The 14,378-nt window shown below is 35.2% G+C and overlaps 1 protein-coding gene across 1 annotated transcript; it reads left to right on the top strand.

The window, feature by feature from the left end:
* Positions 1 to 2,158: 2,158 nt before the first annotated feature.
* Positions 2,159 to 13,983, top strand: LOC147389149 (UPF0481 protein At3g47200-like). The gene is made up of 4 exons (XM_086419747.1): positions 2,159 to 2,212; positions 8,862 to 8,927; positions 9,023 to 9,206; positions 12,639 to 13,983. Exon 4 carries the CDS (start codon positions 12,673 to 12,675, stop codon positions 13,981 to 13,983), a length of 1,311 nt encoding a protein of 436 aa, XP_086275873.1. The 5' UTR covers positions 2,159 to 2,212; positions 8,862 to 8,927; positions 9,023 to 9,206; positions 12,639 to 12,672.
* Positions 13,984 to 14,378: the final 395 nt, after the last annotated feature.

Below are 14,378 nucleotides of genomic sequence, written 5' to 3'. Positions count from 1 at the left end.
TTCCAACTTTCACTAGAATAGCTGCAATTAAAGAATAAGTGCACATTATCCTCCAGATCATTTCGGCACAGCACACACCCAGAAACCATCATTAATCCTCTCTTCCTCAGATTCTCTACTGTTAACAGGTTTTTATTCATCGCGAGCCAAGCAATAAAGGAATGGCGTGGAATCTTCAGCTTGTTCCAAACTACTTTATGCCAATTAATATCCACCTCATGTCTTCGTACCGATTCCCATGCTGATTTCAAAGTGAATTTTCCAATTGAAGTTTCCTTCCAAACTATTTTATCTTTTTCATTCAGCCATGAAGGATGGTGAGTTTCAACTTGATTTGCAATCTCATTTAATCAAAGATCATCTCTAACAAAGCCTTCTCATCTGTTATTCCTAGCAAAATCAGAAACCAACGCATTAAGATTGCTATTCATACAAAACATGGATCTTCTACCAAATTGGTCAATCAACGTGCCACCCTCTAACCACGGATCATTCCAAAACTGAATTGTAGAATCATCCCCCACTAAAAATCTAATATGATTTTAAAAAAAATCTCGGACTTTCAAAATAACTCTCCACGCCCCAAAAGCGTCATTTGGAGGAGTACATCTCCAAATCTCAAAATTAAAATATTTTACCAAACAAGTAAACTTATTACTAAATTATAAAATATCCTTTATATTGGTGATATGCCCTTTGCCTTTGTCTTCTATAATGGATTATTGGGTTAATGAAAAATAACAAAATTACTGTTGGAAATGTGCCATGAAGTTATTTGTGTTTAAACGTTACATAAAGAATGAGATGCTTAATTTTTTAGATTGATACCACTAAGTTCCTATTTAATTGTGATTAGTATTAACTAATTAGCGTTGACCAAAAAGTTGATCATTGAGGAATGGGATATTACAAGATTCCCATGATGCTATTATATGTTGACTAGGTGATTACTTTGGGGTTAACACTTGAGATGCAGCTAGTGAGTTTCTTTCACATAAAAAGATCACAACAATTGATGAGTCTGGACATTTCATTTAATTGGTTGCCAGACTATTAGGGGTACACAACTATTAGGATCTATGGATTTTTGACGAGTTCCACGAACCTGGAGACGATAGTATACTATACGGAGCCACAGAGGAGGGAACTGCCTACGCTAACACTTTGCTCAAAATTTTAGATGGACAAGAGTGTAAGCTCGATGCTAAGTACGGTAGGATGTACACCAAAAATGTTAATGTCCCCATCATAATGATTGCCAATACACTACCAAGGGGAATTCAGCAAAAAGGTGCCTTCCGAGAGAGATTTATGAGAGTCCCTTTTCACACTAACATCAAAAAGCTGGAAGAAGAACGAATTGTTGCTACACTATGGGGATACATGCTAAGAAGAATCCAAAACAGTCCATATACAAAAAAGAGGGAGAAAACCAAACAAGTTCACCTAGAATAAATATACATGGGATGTTAGCATTCTTCATCTCAGTTTTTTTTTTAAATTATACCCCTATCCAATTTGCATTTTAGTGAAAAAAAAATAGGGGTATGTTGATCTTTTAGATAATAAGTATTTATTTGCTTTGATTGCAAAGTATTTATTGTAAACAAGAATTTAAATCTAAAGACTAAATGCCCTTAACATTTATTATGAAAAAAAAAAGACAAATATATCTGTTTTTTTACACTAAAAGATAAAAATGGGCAGGGGTATCATTGAAAAAAAAAATTGTGATGGAGAATGTTAACGTCCCCATAGAGTCTTCGACATTAACATTCCCCATATATATATAATAAACATTTAATGTCAGTTAGATCGTCTCAAACAAGCAAATACATATGAGTTAGTAGTCCTTAGATCTGAGGGTTCTTTCAGTTACTAAGTAGCTATGTGATAACTTTGATTGCACTTAAGGAGGTATTCTCATAAATAAGATCCATAGTGGACCCGAACTCAATAAGATGACTTAGAGATCATAGGGATGTAGGGTTTAGGAATTATACTTTTGATGAGTTTGCAAGTTTTGATTTTGGCTTTGAGAAAGAAAAGCATCTTGTGCTTACTTGAGAGATTGATGAAATTATTGTCCAAAGTCCTTTATAAAAAATGTCTATAAATAGGAAGTGATTTCTAATTGATCTTATTTGTTGTTGTGCAGGAGCTTTCTTCTATTAGGATCCCAAAGAGGAAGAAGCACCCTGATTATAGACAAGTAAATTTCTTCACTCACACTCCATAAACAATTTCTGTTTCGATGCTGCCACATCTAATGGTCTCTATTGATTTTTATTTTTTATTTTTGAGAAAATTTGTAGTTTCTAACTTTGAACATACAGCTGAGATGGGAAGATAATTCTAGAAATTGTCAAGAAGAATGGATTCTTAGGAGGAAATCTTTATTTTCAAATTGATGACATGCCCCCTTGATCTTAGTCTTCTCTTATATATTAATGAAAAGTGACCTAAATGCTCGAGTCTTCAATCCATCCTTTTTAACACGCAATCATAGATGCTTTTCAATCATATCTCAATGAAAAGCATCTACGGTTCCTACTCACTTCCACGCCATAAAAGTGTGAAATGAGGTCACTTCAGCATTATTCTTCACAAAAATGATCATATGCCTGATTTTATAATTGAATAATGCTGCAGTGACCTCAGGTTGGAACCTAGTGTCTACTTCTTGACGTGAATGTGTATGGGACCATTCACGTCAAGAAGTGCAGTATGAGGTTCAACCTTGAGGTCACTCCAGCACGACTCTTTATAACTACTTACTTTAACAAAAAGGTCCCGTTCAACACCTTACACTTTACCCTACGTGTTTTGTCCTACATGGGTTAGAAGTTTTGGAATAGGCTGATTTTTTGTGGGGATGATCTCTATAGTGAGGAGATCATCCTCACCAAAAATCAGCCCATTCCAAAACTTCTAACCCCATAAAAAATGGTTTGCAAAAAATAGACGGTCCACGATTTTTCAACTTGTAAACATGGGGCTAGAAATTTCAGAATGGGCTGATTTTTGGTGAGGAAGATCTTCTAACTGTAGAGATCATCCTCACCAAAAATCAGCTCATTCCAAAACTTCTAACCCATGTAAGACAAAACACGTTTGATAAAGCATAGGGTAAAGTGTAGGGTGTTGAACATTGCCCTAACCCAAATGGTTGCGTACTGTCATATAATAACTCTACATGAGATAACCATCTTCATAAAAGAAAATAATTGCTTAATTGGGTTTTGGCTGTATGTCCAATTCTTAAATATTAAATGCCATGTCTGATTCAGGAATTTAGGCAAAATGCATAGCTGTTTTATTAACTTTGTCTTGGATTTAAATATCTGTAAAATATGCACTTTTGGATTTTAAAAAAATTTGCATAAAATTCTAAACGTTTATGGAAATGGAAAAAAGGACACTTTTTCTTTAATACTCAAAATAGGGTTACAGTAATTTATGTTTTTGAACATAAATGTCCTTTCCTACAATTTTCTCTTATATATAAACCCTTGAAAAATAATCTTCTAAATTGTAACTTCCTCCTTCTCAACATTTTATACCATTGAAAGAGATAGAGATAATCTGTCTATCAAAACCTACCAATAAGTAATTGGAATTCACTAAAGAGACTCTAGATTTGAGGAACAATGGTGAACCTTGTAGATCTACGCAATTATGTGTTCGATCCACGATTTATTGAAGATTTTCTCCAAGATTATCTATCTCAACTCTATTTCTTTCATTTTTTTTTTTTTTTAATCATTTATGTATTCTTATAATCTTGATATATTACTTGTCCATAGTTATATAGATCTACGCAATTACGGAATTTTTATGGTTTTGTTCATAAATTTTAGCCAACATCGAACCTGGACGCTAGAATGTCTTATAGCGTCGAGTCTCAACAATACCGATTGTCGAACCTCGATGAAATTATCTAACATAAATTTTTGGAAGTAAAAAAATATTTACATCGTCGAACCTCGATAATTGGTACCGTTGAGGCTTGATGTTATAATACATTCATGCATCGAGGTTCGACATTGGTTAAATTTTATGAACAGTAAAAAGTCCATGAAAAATCAAACTTTTTTGCTATCATTTTCTATTTATATAATTATGGACGAGAAATGTAGCAAGACTATAAGGATAATATATGATCAATTTAAAAAAAAAAAAAATTGAAAGAAATTGACAACATTTGGTGAAAATCTTAATAGATCATGGATCGAACATGAGAATGCATAGATCTACAAGGGATTTATTAGAAAAATTATAGGCAAGGGCATTTCTGTCCTAAAATATGACACCTTACCGAATAGCCATTTTTTGCCATTGCCACAAACCAATGGAAATTTTATGCTAAAAGTCCTAAAAAAATATCTAATTTATAAAGAAATAACTGAACGAAAATACGAAGTAAAGGATTCTAAAAAACCAAATTGAAAACCAAATTGGGCCAATAAATCTAGTCTTAACCAAACCCGCTTTATCGACATGCGGTTTTAGAAAAAGACGCATGCTTTGGTTCAGCCCAACTGCATTCGGGCCAATTTACAGGTGCAACAGGCTGTCAATGGTTCTCATCAGGTCTATAAACTGATCCATTCTGATCAGATAAATATGGGTCCATATCCATATTTGATCAGATCAATTTGGGAATGATAAAAATTAGCCAAATCAGGAAAACTACGAACATCGCTCATAGTTTTTGGCGCAGGCCACTCTTGGATAGCTCGAACCTTCTCTTCATCTAAATGAATTCCCTTCGAGCTAACCACATACCCTAAGAAGAACAAACTACTAGTCATGAAACACATTTCTTGAGGTTAATAAACAGCTGATTTTTCTGTAAAATAGTTAACACCTGCTGCAAGTGCTCCACATGCTCCTACTCATCATCCCTACTGAGTATGAGAATGTCGTCAAAAAAAAAAAAAAAAAACACCTACAAAATTACCCACAAAAGGCTTCAAGACCTAGTTCATAACACGCGTGAAGGTACTAGGAGCATTGGAAAGACAGAATGGCATAACCAACCACTCGTATAGACCATCCTTAGTCTTGAACACCATCTTGCAGTCATTCCTCAGGTTTGATTCGGATCTAATGGTACTCACTGCGTAGATCAATTTTTTAAAACAATTTTGAACCCTCGAGCATATCCAACATATCATTCAAGCGAGGAATGGGGAATCGATATTTGATAGTTATCTTGTTAATCGCTCGACTATCTACACACATACGCCTGCTCCCATGTTTCTTTGGTGTCAATAAGGCAGGAACTGCACATGGGCTCATACTCTTACGGATAAAATCCTTTTATAGCAACTCTTTTACTTTCTCTCTCACGATCTCGCTTTCTTTCAAGTTCATCTGGTAGAGTGGTAAATTGGGCAAACTTGCCCCAAGAACCAAATCTATGTGGTATTGAATATCTCTCATTGGCTGCAAACTATTGGGTAGATCTTCAGAAACTAACTCTTTAAACTCTTCCAATAGTGGTTTTATCTTGTCAGGAACTGCTTCCTTTGGTGTTTTCTTCTTTTTCACTACCAAAGCATAAATCTCCTGTGCATCCTTAGCATCTGTTACAAATTTTGTTTCGGATCTAGCCAAAGTCAGAAAAGATTGCCCTTCTAGTTTAGAGGGCTTGTGAGGTGACACTTTTGATGGAATCATAGCAATCTGATGCGACCCCCACGTGAACAAGTAAGCATTGTCCTTACCCTTATACATGATATCAACACCATACTATACCATGGTCTGCCTAATAATACATGACTAGCATCCCTGTCCACCACATCACAGACTATCTCATCCCTATAATGCTTGCCAATAGATAAAGGAACACGACAAACTTCTGTTACCTTTACTGTTGGCCCTTTCTTGATCCATCTAATAGTGTAGAGAGAAAGATGTTTTTCTATTGGCAAATTTAGATGCTCCACCAAATTCTTTGTCACAAAATTCTTACGACTTCCACTGTCTACAATCAGATCACATACTTCCTAACTAACTGTACAACATGATCAAAAGATATTGTGGCGCTGGCTGCGGTCCTCCTGCTTGGGAGCATAAAGTACTCATTGCACCATACAATTAACTTGTTCTCCTTCTTCGAATTCTGCACCATCATAAAATTTTCCTTCATCGTCATCACCATCATCATTCACCTCTACACCTTCAACATTCTCCACCAAATTCACAAGCCTGTGATCTAGACAGGTGTTGGAACGATGACCAGGTTTTCTCATCTGTAACAATTTCCTGGTGTAGGTTTGGCATGAGAGTTTGAGTTCCTCGGTGTGTTTTTTTTTTTTTTTGAAAGGTCAACAGGGTTAAGGCAAACCCATACCAGCTACAACCTAAGGAAGAGGAAACCTCTTTGATCCTGAGAAACAAGAGAAGCTAGAGCGCAAGATATAGTCCCACAATCAATTTCTAAACAACTCACAGTACTAATAAACGAGGCAAGATGATCCGCCATCTTGTTGGTTTCCCTGAAGACATGAAGAACTGAAGCTTCTTGGAAGCATGGTAAAAACTTCCAAATCAACAAGACCAAATGAAGAACTCCCCACGGGGAGTTCCACATACCATTAACCACGTTGACAGCCAGCTTGGAGTCTGATTGAACCAAGGTGTGTTTTTATTAATCTGCCAGATGCTTGAAAATTGATACTGCCATCACCACCAGTTGCACTCTTAGAGGATACTCCTTGCGACCTCGGTTGAGTGGACTGATTTGATAGTTGGGTGCCCTTTCCTCTACCTGTAACAGAATATGATTCTGGGGGTTCATCTGATAGTACCCCAAGTTCCCAGATCTTTTCTCTAATGACTCTACTTTAAGACTCATTTTATGGGCTTCTTCAACAGTATACAAGACCTGCAAGCCAATCCTCTCTCGAAGTGATGGTCGCAACCCATTGAGGTATCTGGCTGCCTGTTGTCTATCTAGTTCTTTCAGGTTATTATGGTCTGAAAGTCTGGAAAACTCAACTGTGTAGTCAAGCACTGATTTGGAACCTTGCGTACAGTTATGGTACATCTGAAATAGGTGTTGTTCATAATCTGGTGATAGAAACCTATTCATAAGAAGTTATTTCATTCGACGCCAGGTTCTAACAAGGTTCTTCCCTTGTCTTTGTCTTTTCCTCTGTAATTGATCCCACAAAACTGCAATCCCACTCTTCAATCGAAAGCGACTAATTTCACCAACTTTCTTCAAGAACCTTCATCCTCCCAAAGAATCGTTCCCCTTCCGAGATCGAATCGAGGAATTCTTCTATATATAGATTCCCATTTAAGTATGAAATATCTACTTTCTCTTCAAAAAGATGAATGGTATTCTTTTTTTTTTCCTTTTTTTTTTTTTTTTTGGGATATCCGTCTCTTAATGTACAACCAATACATAAAGGAGAATTTCCTACAATTAAGTCAATCACCTATAATCACTCTCATTTATAGCCATGCAATCACACTCAATCATACCCAATTAAGCATGATCTAACAGCTAATCTCAATCAAAGTAAGAAAGAAAAGAATCACAAATGATTCTATACTACTAATCTCTTAAAATCTCAACACTCCCATTCAAATTGGTGCAGAGATATCACACATGCCCAACTTGCCTAAAATTTTTGAGAATACTTGATAGGAGATTGCTTTGATGAGGATGTCAGCCAGTTGATCTTCTAATTTTATCTTAGGCTACTCCACAATCTTTTCATCTAACTTCTCCTTGATGAAAAATCGATCCACCTCGACATGCTTTATACGATCAAGTTGTACTAGTTTATGAGCAATGTCACATGTTGTTTTATTGTCACAAAACAATCGGATTGGTTGCCTAGATATGTGACCCAAATCCTATAAGAAGAGTCTTAGCCCTAATGCCTCACAAAGTCTTAGTGTCATACTTCTAAATTCAGCTTATGCACTTAAGCGAGCAACAACATTATATTTCTTACTTCTCCATGTCACAAGATTACCACCTACAAAGGTAAAGTAACCATAGGTAGATCGTCTATCATCCACAGCACTGGCCTAATCAGCATCAGTATATACTTCTATACTCTGGTGATCAGCATTTTTTGTGAACAAAATTCCCTTTCCAAGAGCACTCTTCAGATACCTTAGAATGCACAAGATCGTAGACCTATATCTTTCATTTTGAATTCTCAAGAAAAATACTTTTGTAGAGTCTTTCTTTCTTTAGGATCATTTCCTGTAACCACCATGTCGTCCACATATACAATGAGTGTTGTAATCTTATCATGTTGCTTCTTCAGGAACAAAGTGTGATCTGAATTACTTTGATGATAGCCAAAAGCTCTCATTAACTCTGTGAACCTTCCAAACCATGCTCTAGTCGAACTAATGCATAACATTCTTCCAAATCGAGAATTTGATCTTTACATAAAATCTCTCATTGAACTTGTTCGAAATCACCATCCAATCCAGCAAGAAAGATGTGCACACGTAGTCGTTTAATGGATTTTCAGTATGCTGCAATGCCGTCAGGGTCTTTCATGACTACTTTATCTCGATGATCCAATTCACGAAAAATCTCAGTCAACGCTCCATAATATTCAAAGATAGACTTCCTACTTTGTCTGGCAGTAAAGGCCTTTTGATTCAAAGTGAAAACTTACAATTCATCACTTCCATCATAGAAAGCCTTTGATAACGTACTCTAGATTTCTTGAACGGTGGATAGGTGTAAGTAATGCTTCATAATTTCTGGACTCATGGACATTAATAGCCATCTCTTCACATTCTGATTTTCAGCATACCATTTTTCATATCTATTATCTTACTCTATGGGTGGCTTTGTCTTACCCTGAATGTAGGAAAAAAAATTCCGTTCAGCAGTATGCATCTCCATTAGTTGTGACCAAACATCATAATTGGATTCGGTAAGGATGATTCCTGCATTAAAAGTACTTTCTGACTGAATAATAACTGGAACTAATTTTGTTCTTGATGATTCCTGCATTTTTTTAAGATGCAGTTAAATAGTAGAAGCACTTGGCTTTGTACAGCAAACTCAAAGACTGAGTCACAGCAAGACCATTAAAGATGCAACGAAGATGAAGATCACGATGCTGGTCACGACGTCTAAATCACAATGCTCGTGCAGATGACAGTGGTTTCAACAGATTCAGCAGATTTAACAGAGGCTTCAATGGGCATTTGTGAGTTTCTGAGAACTCTGTTTTTCCAATTGTGGGTTTTTTTCGATTTGTCAATTTCTAGATTTGCAATTTCTGCAAGTTGGTTTGATATTTTCAAGGGAAATTTTTTCCTTTTCTTTCTTCAAAGGTTTCAAAGAAAGGCTCTGGTACTATCTTCAAAAAGATGAATGGTAATCATTTTTTTTTTTTTTTTTTAATATCTATCTGTTAATGTACAACCAATATATAAAGGAGAATTTCCTACAATTAAGTCAATCACCTATAATCACTCTCATTTACAGCCATACAATCACACCCAATCATACCCAATTAACCATGATCTCACAACTAATCTCAATTAGACTAAAAAAGGAAAGAATCATAAATGATTTTATACTACTAATCTCCTAAAATCTCAACACTTTTAACCGATAATCATCGTATTCCTTTTTTCGCCTCACCGGTTGATGTGGCACAATTTCCCTATCTTCTTAAGATTCAGACGCATCATAGCTATCAAGTTGACGATGAGGATGGCATCCAATAATGTTTCTGTTAACAGGTTAGCCTCAAGGAACTCCTTTGGCTCATACCCCATCAACTGTTAGTTGCTTGTTGTTGGCATTAAGATTAAGTCCGCCAAGCAGTTCACGAATCTCACAAACTTTTTGTTATTGTTCTTCAAATGCCTTGCATGGAGGTTCAATCCCATGATTATCGTCAGTAGGATGTATGTGTCTAGTTTCATTATCTACTATCAATCCAGGTGAATCCTCCCTCTTATACCAATTGACACAATGTGAAACAATAAAAGACTATTAAAATATGGAATCCACGAGAAAAGAACTCTTAAAGAGAAATTTTATTAAATTAAAGATGTTCTTGCATCGCAACTACATCCCCTTTTATAGAAAAGAACTTTTAATCCTAGTAAAACACGAAATTTGCCCAAAATAGCAATAATTATTAAAAATAGTAAAAAAAAATGAACTAAGTATTGAAATAGATACTACTTAACCCTAGAAACAATGGAGAATTAACGGTTTGTGATTCTGACTTCTAAAACTAAAGTTATTAACAAAACGGAAATTACCATATATAACAAAATTGCCTAAAAAACAGGATAGACGAATAAATCAAGCCTAAAAATGCAAACTCAATCTCAAAACTATTGATCTTGATGATTTGGACGTTTCCATTCAAATATGGGTCTTCTCAGATGATTCTAAATCCGTCGTCCTTCCAGGTCCGTGGCCTAAGCCTTACGTTTGGACTTTTGACAATCCAAACGTTCCATAAATTCTTCATCAACTTGTCCTACAACACTCACTAACTGATATTTGCGGAGTTTATGCTTCCTCATACGGTGAGGTTGCTTGAACTTCCTCCTCAAGAGGGAACCCTTTTTTGTTATTTCTCAAAGATCTGAGGAATGGTGTCGAAGATTAAATATTAGAATTATTTTTGGTTTTTCAAGGACTGAATCAAAAAGAAGTTTAGTGTTCATATTGGTTGAGTTGAAAAAAAATATCTTGTTGGAAGTTGATTGAACTTGAAAAATGATAGTTATTGATTTGATAAGTTCATTATGTCGGCATGGTTTTATGGTTGCTTTTTGATAATGTCCTTACATATAAATGGTGAGTTCTAAGACTTCTAATCCTATCAATTGTGGCATTGAAGTTAAGAATGAAAATGGATGGTCCACTATTGTTCAACTTGTAAAATAAAAATAAAAAAATCATTATACAAGATATATGAGTGGGGCTTCTGAGGATGGATTATATAGTAATGAGATATTATCCTCAGCTGTGAGCATAAAATGTCGACAAAGTTGACACGTTAAGTTCCACACACTTAAAAGTTTTATATGGAAATGAGTCAAGGGCTGATAGTTTGTGTGGATCCTCTCATGGAGATCATAGAGATCTATTGTTTAGGAATTATACTTAGATGAGTTTGCAAGTTTTGATTTTGCCTTTGAAAAAGAAAAAAATTCTTAATTTTGCCTTTAAAACAGAAAAGAAATTCTTAGTTTTGATTTTGTTTAGGAATTATACTTATATTAGTTTGAAAAGAAAAGAATCTTGTGCTTACTTGAGAGAGTGATAAAATTATTGTCCAAAGTCCTTTATAAAAAAAATGTCTATAAATATAGGGAGTGATTTCTACTTGATCTTATCTGTGGTTGTGATGGAGCTTTCTTCTATTTAGCATCCCAAAGACTAACAGACTCCAGACAAGTAAATTTCTTGACTCATACTCCTTTTAAAATTTATTATGTTTCTATGCTGCCACACATCTAATGGTCTCTATTGATTTTTATTTTTGAGAAAATTTATTGTTTCTAACCTCAAACATACTGCTAAGATAGGAAGATCTTTGAAGAAATTGGCAAGAAAAAAAGATTTTTAAGAGGAAAATCTTTATTTTCAAATTGATGACATGCCCCTTGATCTTGGTCTTCTCTAATATATTAATGAACAATGACCTAAATGCCCTATTATTCAATCCATCTTTTTAAACCTCGTCTTAAGCCATTGTAGAAAACCCTTGATTTTTCTATCCAAAATGCCATCATCTTCCACTTCAACTTTAAAAAAAAAAATCTGATATTGTTCTTGACGTTTGAACGCTGAAATAGACAAAAAAAAAAAAGCTCAATTGTTTTGGTTGCTTCATAATTCATATAATCATACCAAAATACTTAGTTATTTTGGTTGTGTCAAAATGGACATGTAATTTAACGATTGAATAATTCTTAAAAGAAAATTAAAACCATATTGGACCGACCCATTTGATCAAGCTGTGGTATTAGAAGAGAGAGAGCTACTATTCCCTCACCAAATTTTACCAATGCCACACCAATTCCTATATAAATCATCAAAGAATTGCACATAGTTGGTAAAAGTTGGTGTGGCAGTAGCTACTCTCTTAGAAAAAGATCCATGCTTTGTTACGGCCCAACTGCATTCGGATCAGTGTACAGGTTAGGAAATAGGATGAAAATGGTTCTGATCAGGTCCATAAACTTATTCATTCTGATCTGATAAATATGGATCCATATCAAGGTTTCGACTTCCTCAAGGAACGTATTTGATAATATATTGGATCAATTTTAGATCAACCATACCCGATCTGATACGGACTGATTCGATAATGTATTTCAGTTTATATATAAATTATGTATACTTCTACAAATGTAAACAGATTGGATTAGAACCAACCAGAAATAATTGATTTTTCAGATTGAATCGAATCGGATTTGAAACAACACATCATAGAAGATGGGATCTGGATTCTGGAGCCTAAAATCAAAGATAATATTTAGTTCAGATCGGGTCGGCTTTAATAAATCTCTTAATCCACTTAAATTTAATTATTTTTTTTTTAAGAAAATCATATTAAGCAATCAGTATTTAATTTGATAAATAATGCATTAATTCCATGTAGGTGGACTTCTTTTTTCGAGCAAATTGGGCTCAAGATGGAAGTTTTTCATTTCGAAAATTATAACGTCTCCCCTGAAATTGAAGAAGCAAACAGAAAGCTGGTTGAGTCTATCAGAGGCAAAATCCTTCCAATGCCTTCGCTATGGCGTTGTATCTACAAAATTCCCACGAGATTTCGAAAAGTAGAAGAAGATGAATTTCTACCTCAAATGGTATCAATTGGCCCTTTCCATCATGGCAAAGAAACACTACAAGTCATGGAAGAGCAAAAAAGGTGGTATACATATGCCCTCCTTGCTCGAAATTCAACACTTGAGACAACTTTGGAGGAATCAGTCACACGCATCAGAGCAATGGAGGTAGGACTTCGTGGGTGCTATGGGGAACCAATCAAGCTCAATAGCGATGAATTTGTAGAAATGATGTTATTTGATGGTTGTTTTATAATTGAACTCTTCCACTCTTTTGGAAAAGAAGTGAGGATCGAAGAAGACGACCCCATATTCAATACAAATTGGATAATTACTAGTTTGCAACATGACTTAATCTTACTCGAAAACCAACTTCCATATATTGTTTTGGAATATTTATTCAACCTAACTCAAAATCCTCGAGGAGGCATCCCCCTCAACAAGCTTGCGATAAGTTTCTTCAATCCTATGTTTCCTACACTTCATCCAATCCCAATAAAGCACAATGTCGACGTAAAACATTTATTAGACTTATTACGCAAGCATCTTCTTCCTTCATCTCAACAAATGGAAGCCGAAAACTATCAAAGCGGGAAAGAAACTGACACATATTGTGCCACAGAGATTCATGAGGCTGGAGTGAAATTCAAGAAGAAGGATGATGCTAATGACTTGTTTGATATCACATTTAGCGAAGATGGGGTGCTAGAAATCCCTCCATATTTTTTCAATCGAGACGTATTCGCCCTTCTTCGTAATATCATGAGCTTGGAGCAATATGATAGTAAGTATACAGGCGAAATCACGTCTTTCGTTATCTTTATGTTTTTACTCATCAATACCAAAGAGGATGTGAAATTACTAAAACATGAAGGAATTATGAGTGCCAGCAGGAACTATGAAGAGGTGGCTCTGGACATCAGTAAGCTTACCAAAGGAGCTTACAACACGAAATTTCGTTATAAAGCGGTTTGTCACCATATTAACAAGTATTGCCGAACTGATTGGCACATATGGCGAGCGACATTGAAACGCAATTATTTCAATACCCCATGGGCTTACCTGTCATTTGCTGCTGCCTTAGTACTATTGATTCTCACTTTCCTACAAGCCCTTTATTCCATACTTTCATACAACCATGATAAGAAGAAGTAATTATTCTTCGTTTTAAACATATGTATTCTATTATGGGTTAATTTATCTTTGTTTTGAGAGTTCTATAAAATTTTAAAGAGAGCTCTTTCAGTGTAACTTGTTTATTTATTTCTGTAATTAAAATGCACCCTAATAGTTTCCATTGTACCATTCTTGTCGTTGAGCAGAGCATTGGTCACTATAGATAGATAGTTTCTTAGATATGATCGGGAGAATGAATTAAAATCCCGAGAAGATGCATGTGGATGAGATGACATAGGTTTCAAATGAAAAACACCAAAACCTTTCAAGCAAGTTTGTCAAAATTTTGGATGAGATGACATAGGTTTCAAATGATACGGTGAGGTAGATGATTCAAAGTGGAAATTTGGCTTCGATGCCTGCAAGATCGGGAT

Source organism: Akebia trifoliata, chromosome 12, assembly GCF_017979445.1.
Source record: "Akebia trifoliata isolate Shusen 1 chromosome 12, ASM1797944v1, whole genome shotgun sequence".
Taxonomy (NCBI): domain Eukaryota; kingdom Viridiplantae; phylum Streptophyta; class Magnoliopsida; order Ranunculales; family Lardizabalaceae; genus Akebia; species Akebia trifoliata.
Note: the sequence above shows the minus strand (reverse complement) of the source record. Positions and strands in the feature narration are given on the sequence as shown.

Coding starts and splice junctions, on each gene's coding strand:
- LOC147389149 (XM_086419747.1), top strand. CDS start 12,673: ATGGAAGTTTTTCATTTCGAAAATTATAACGTCTCCCCTGAAATTGAA.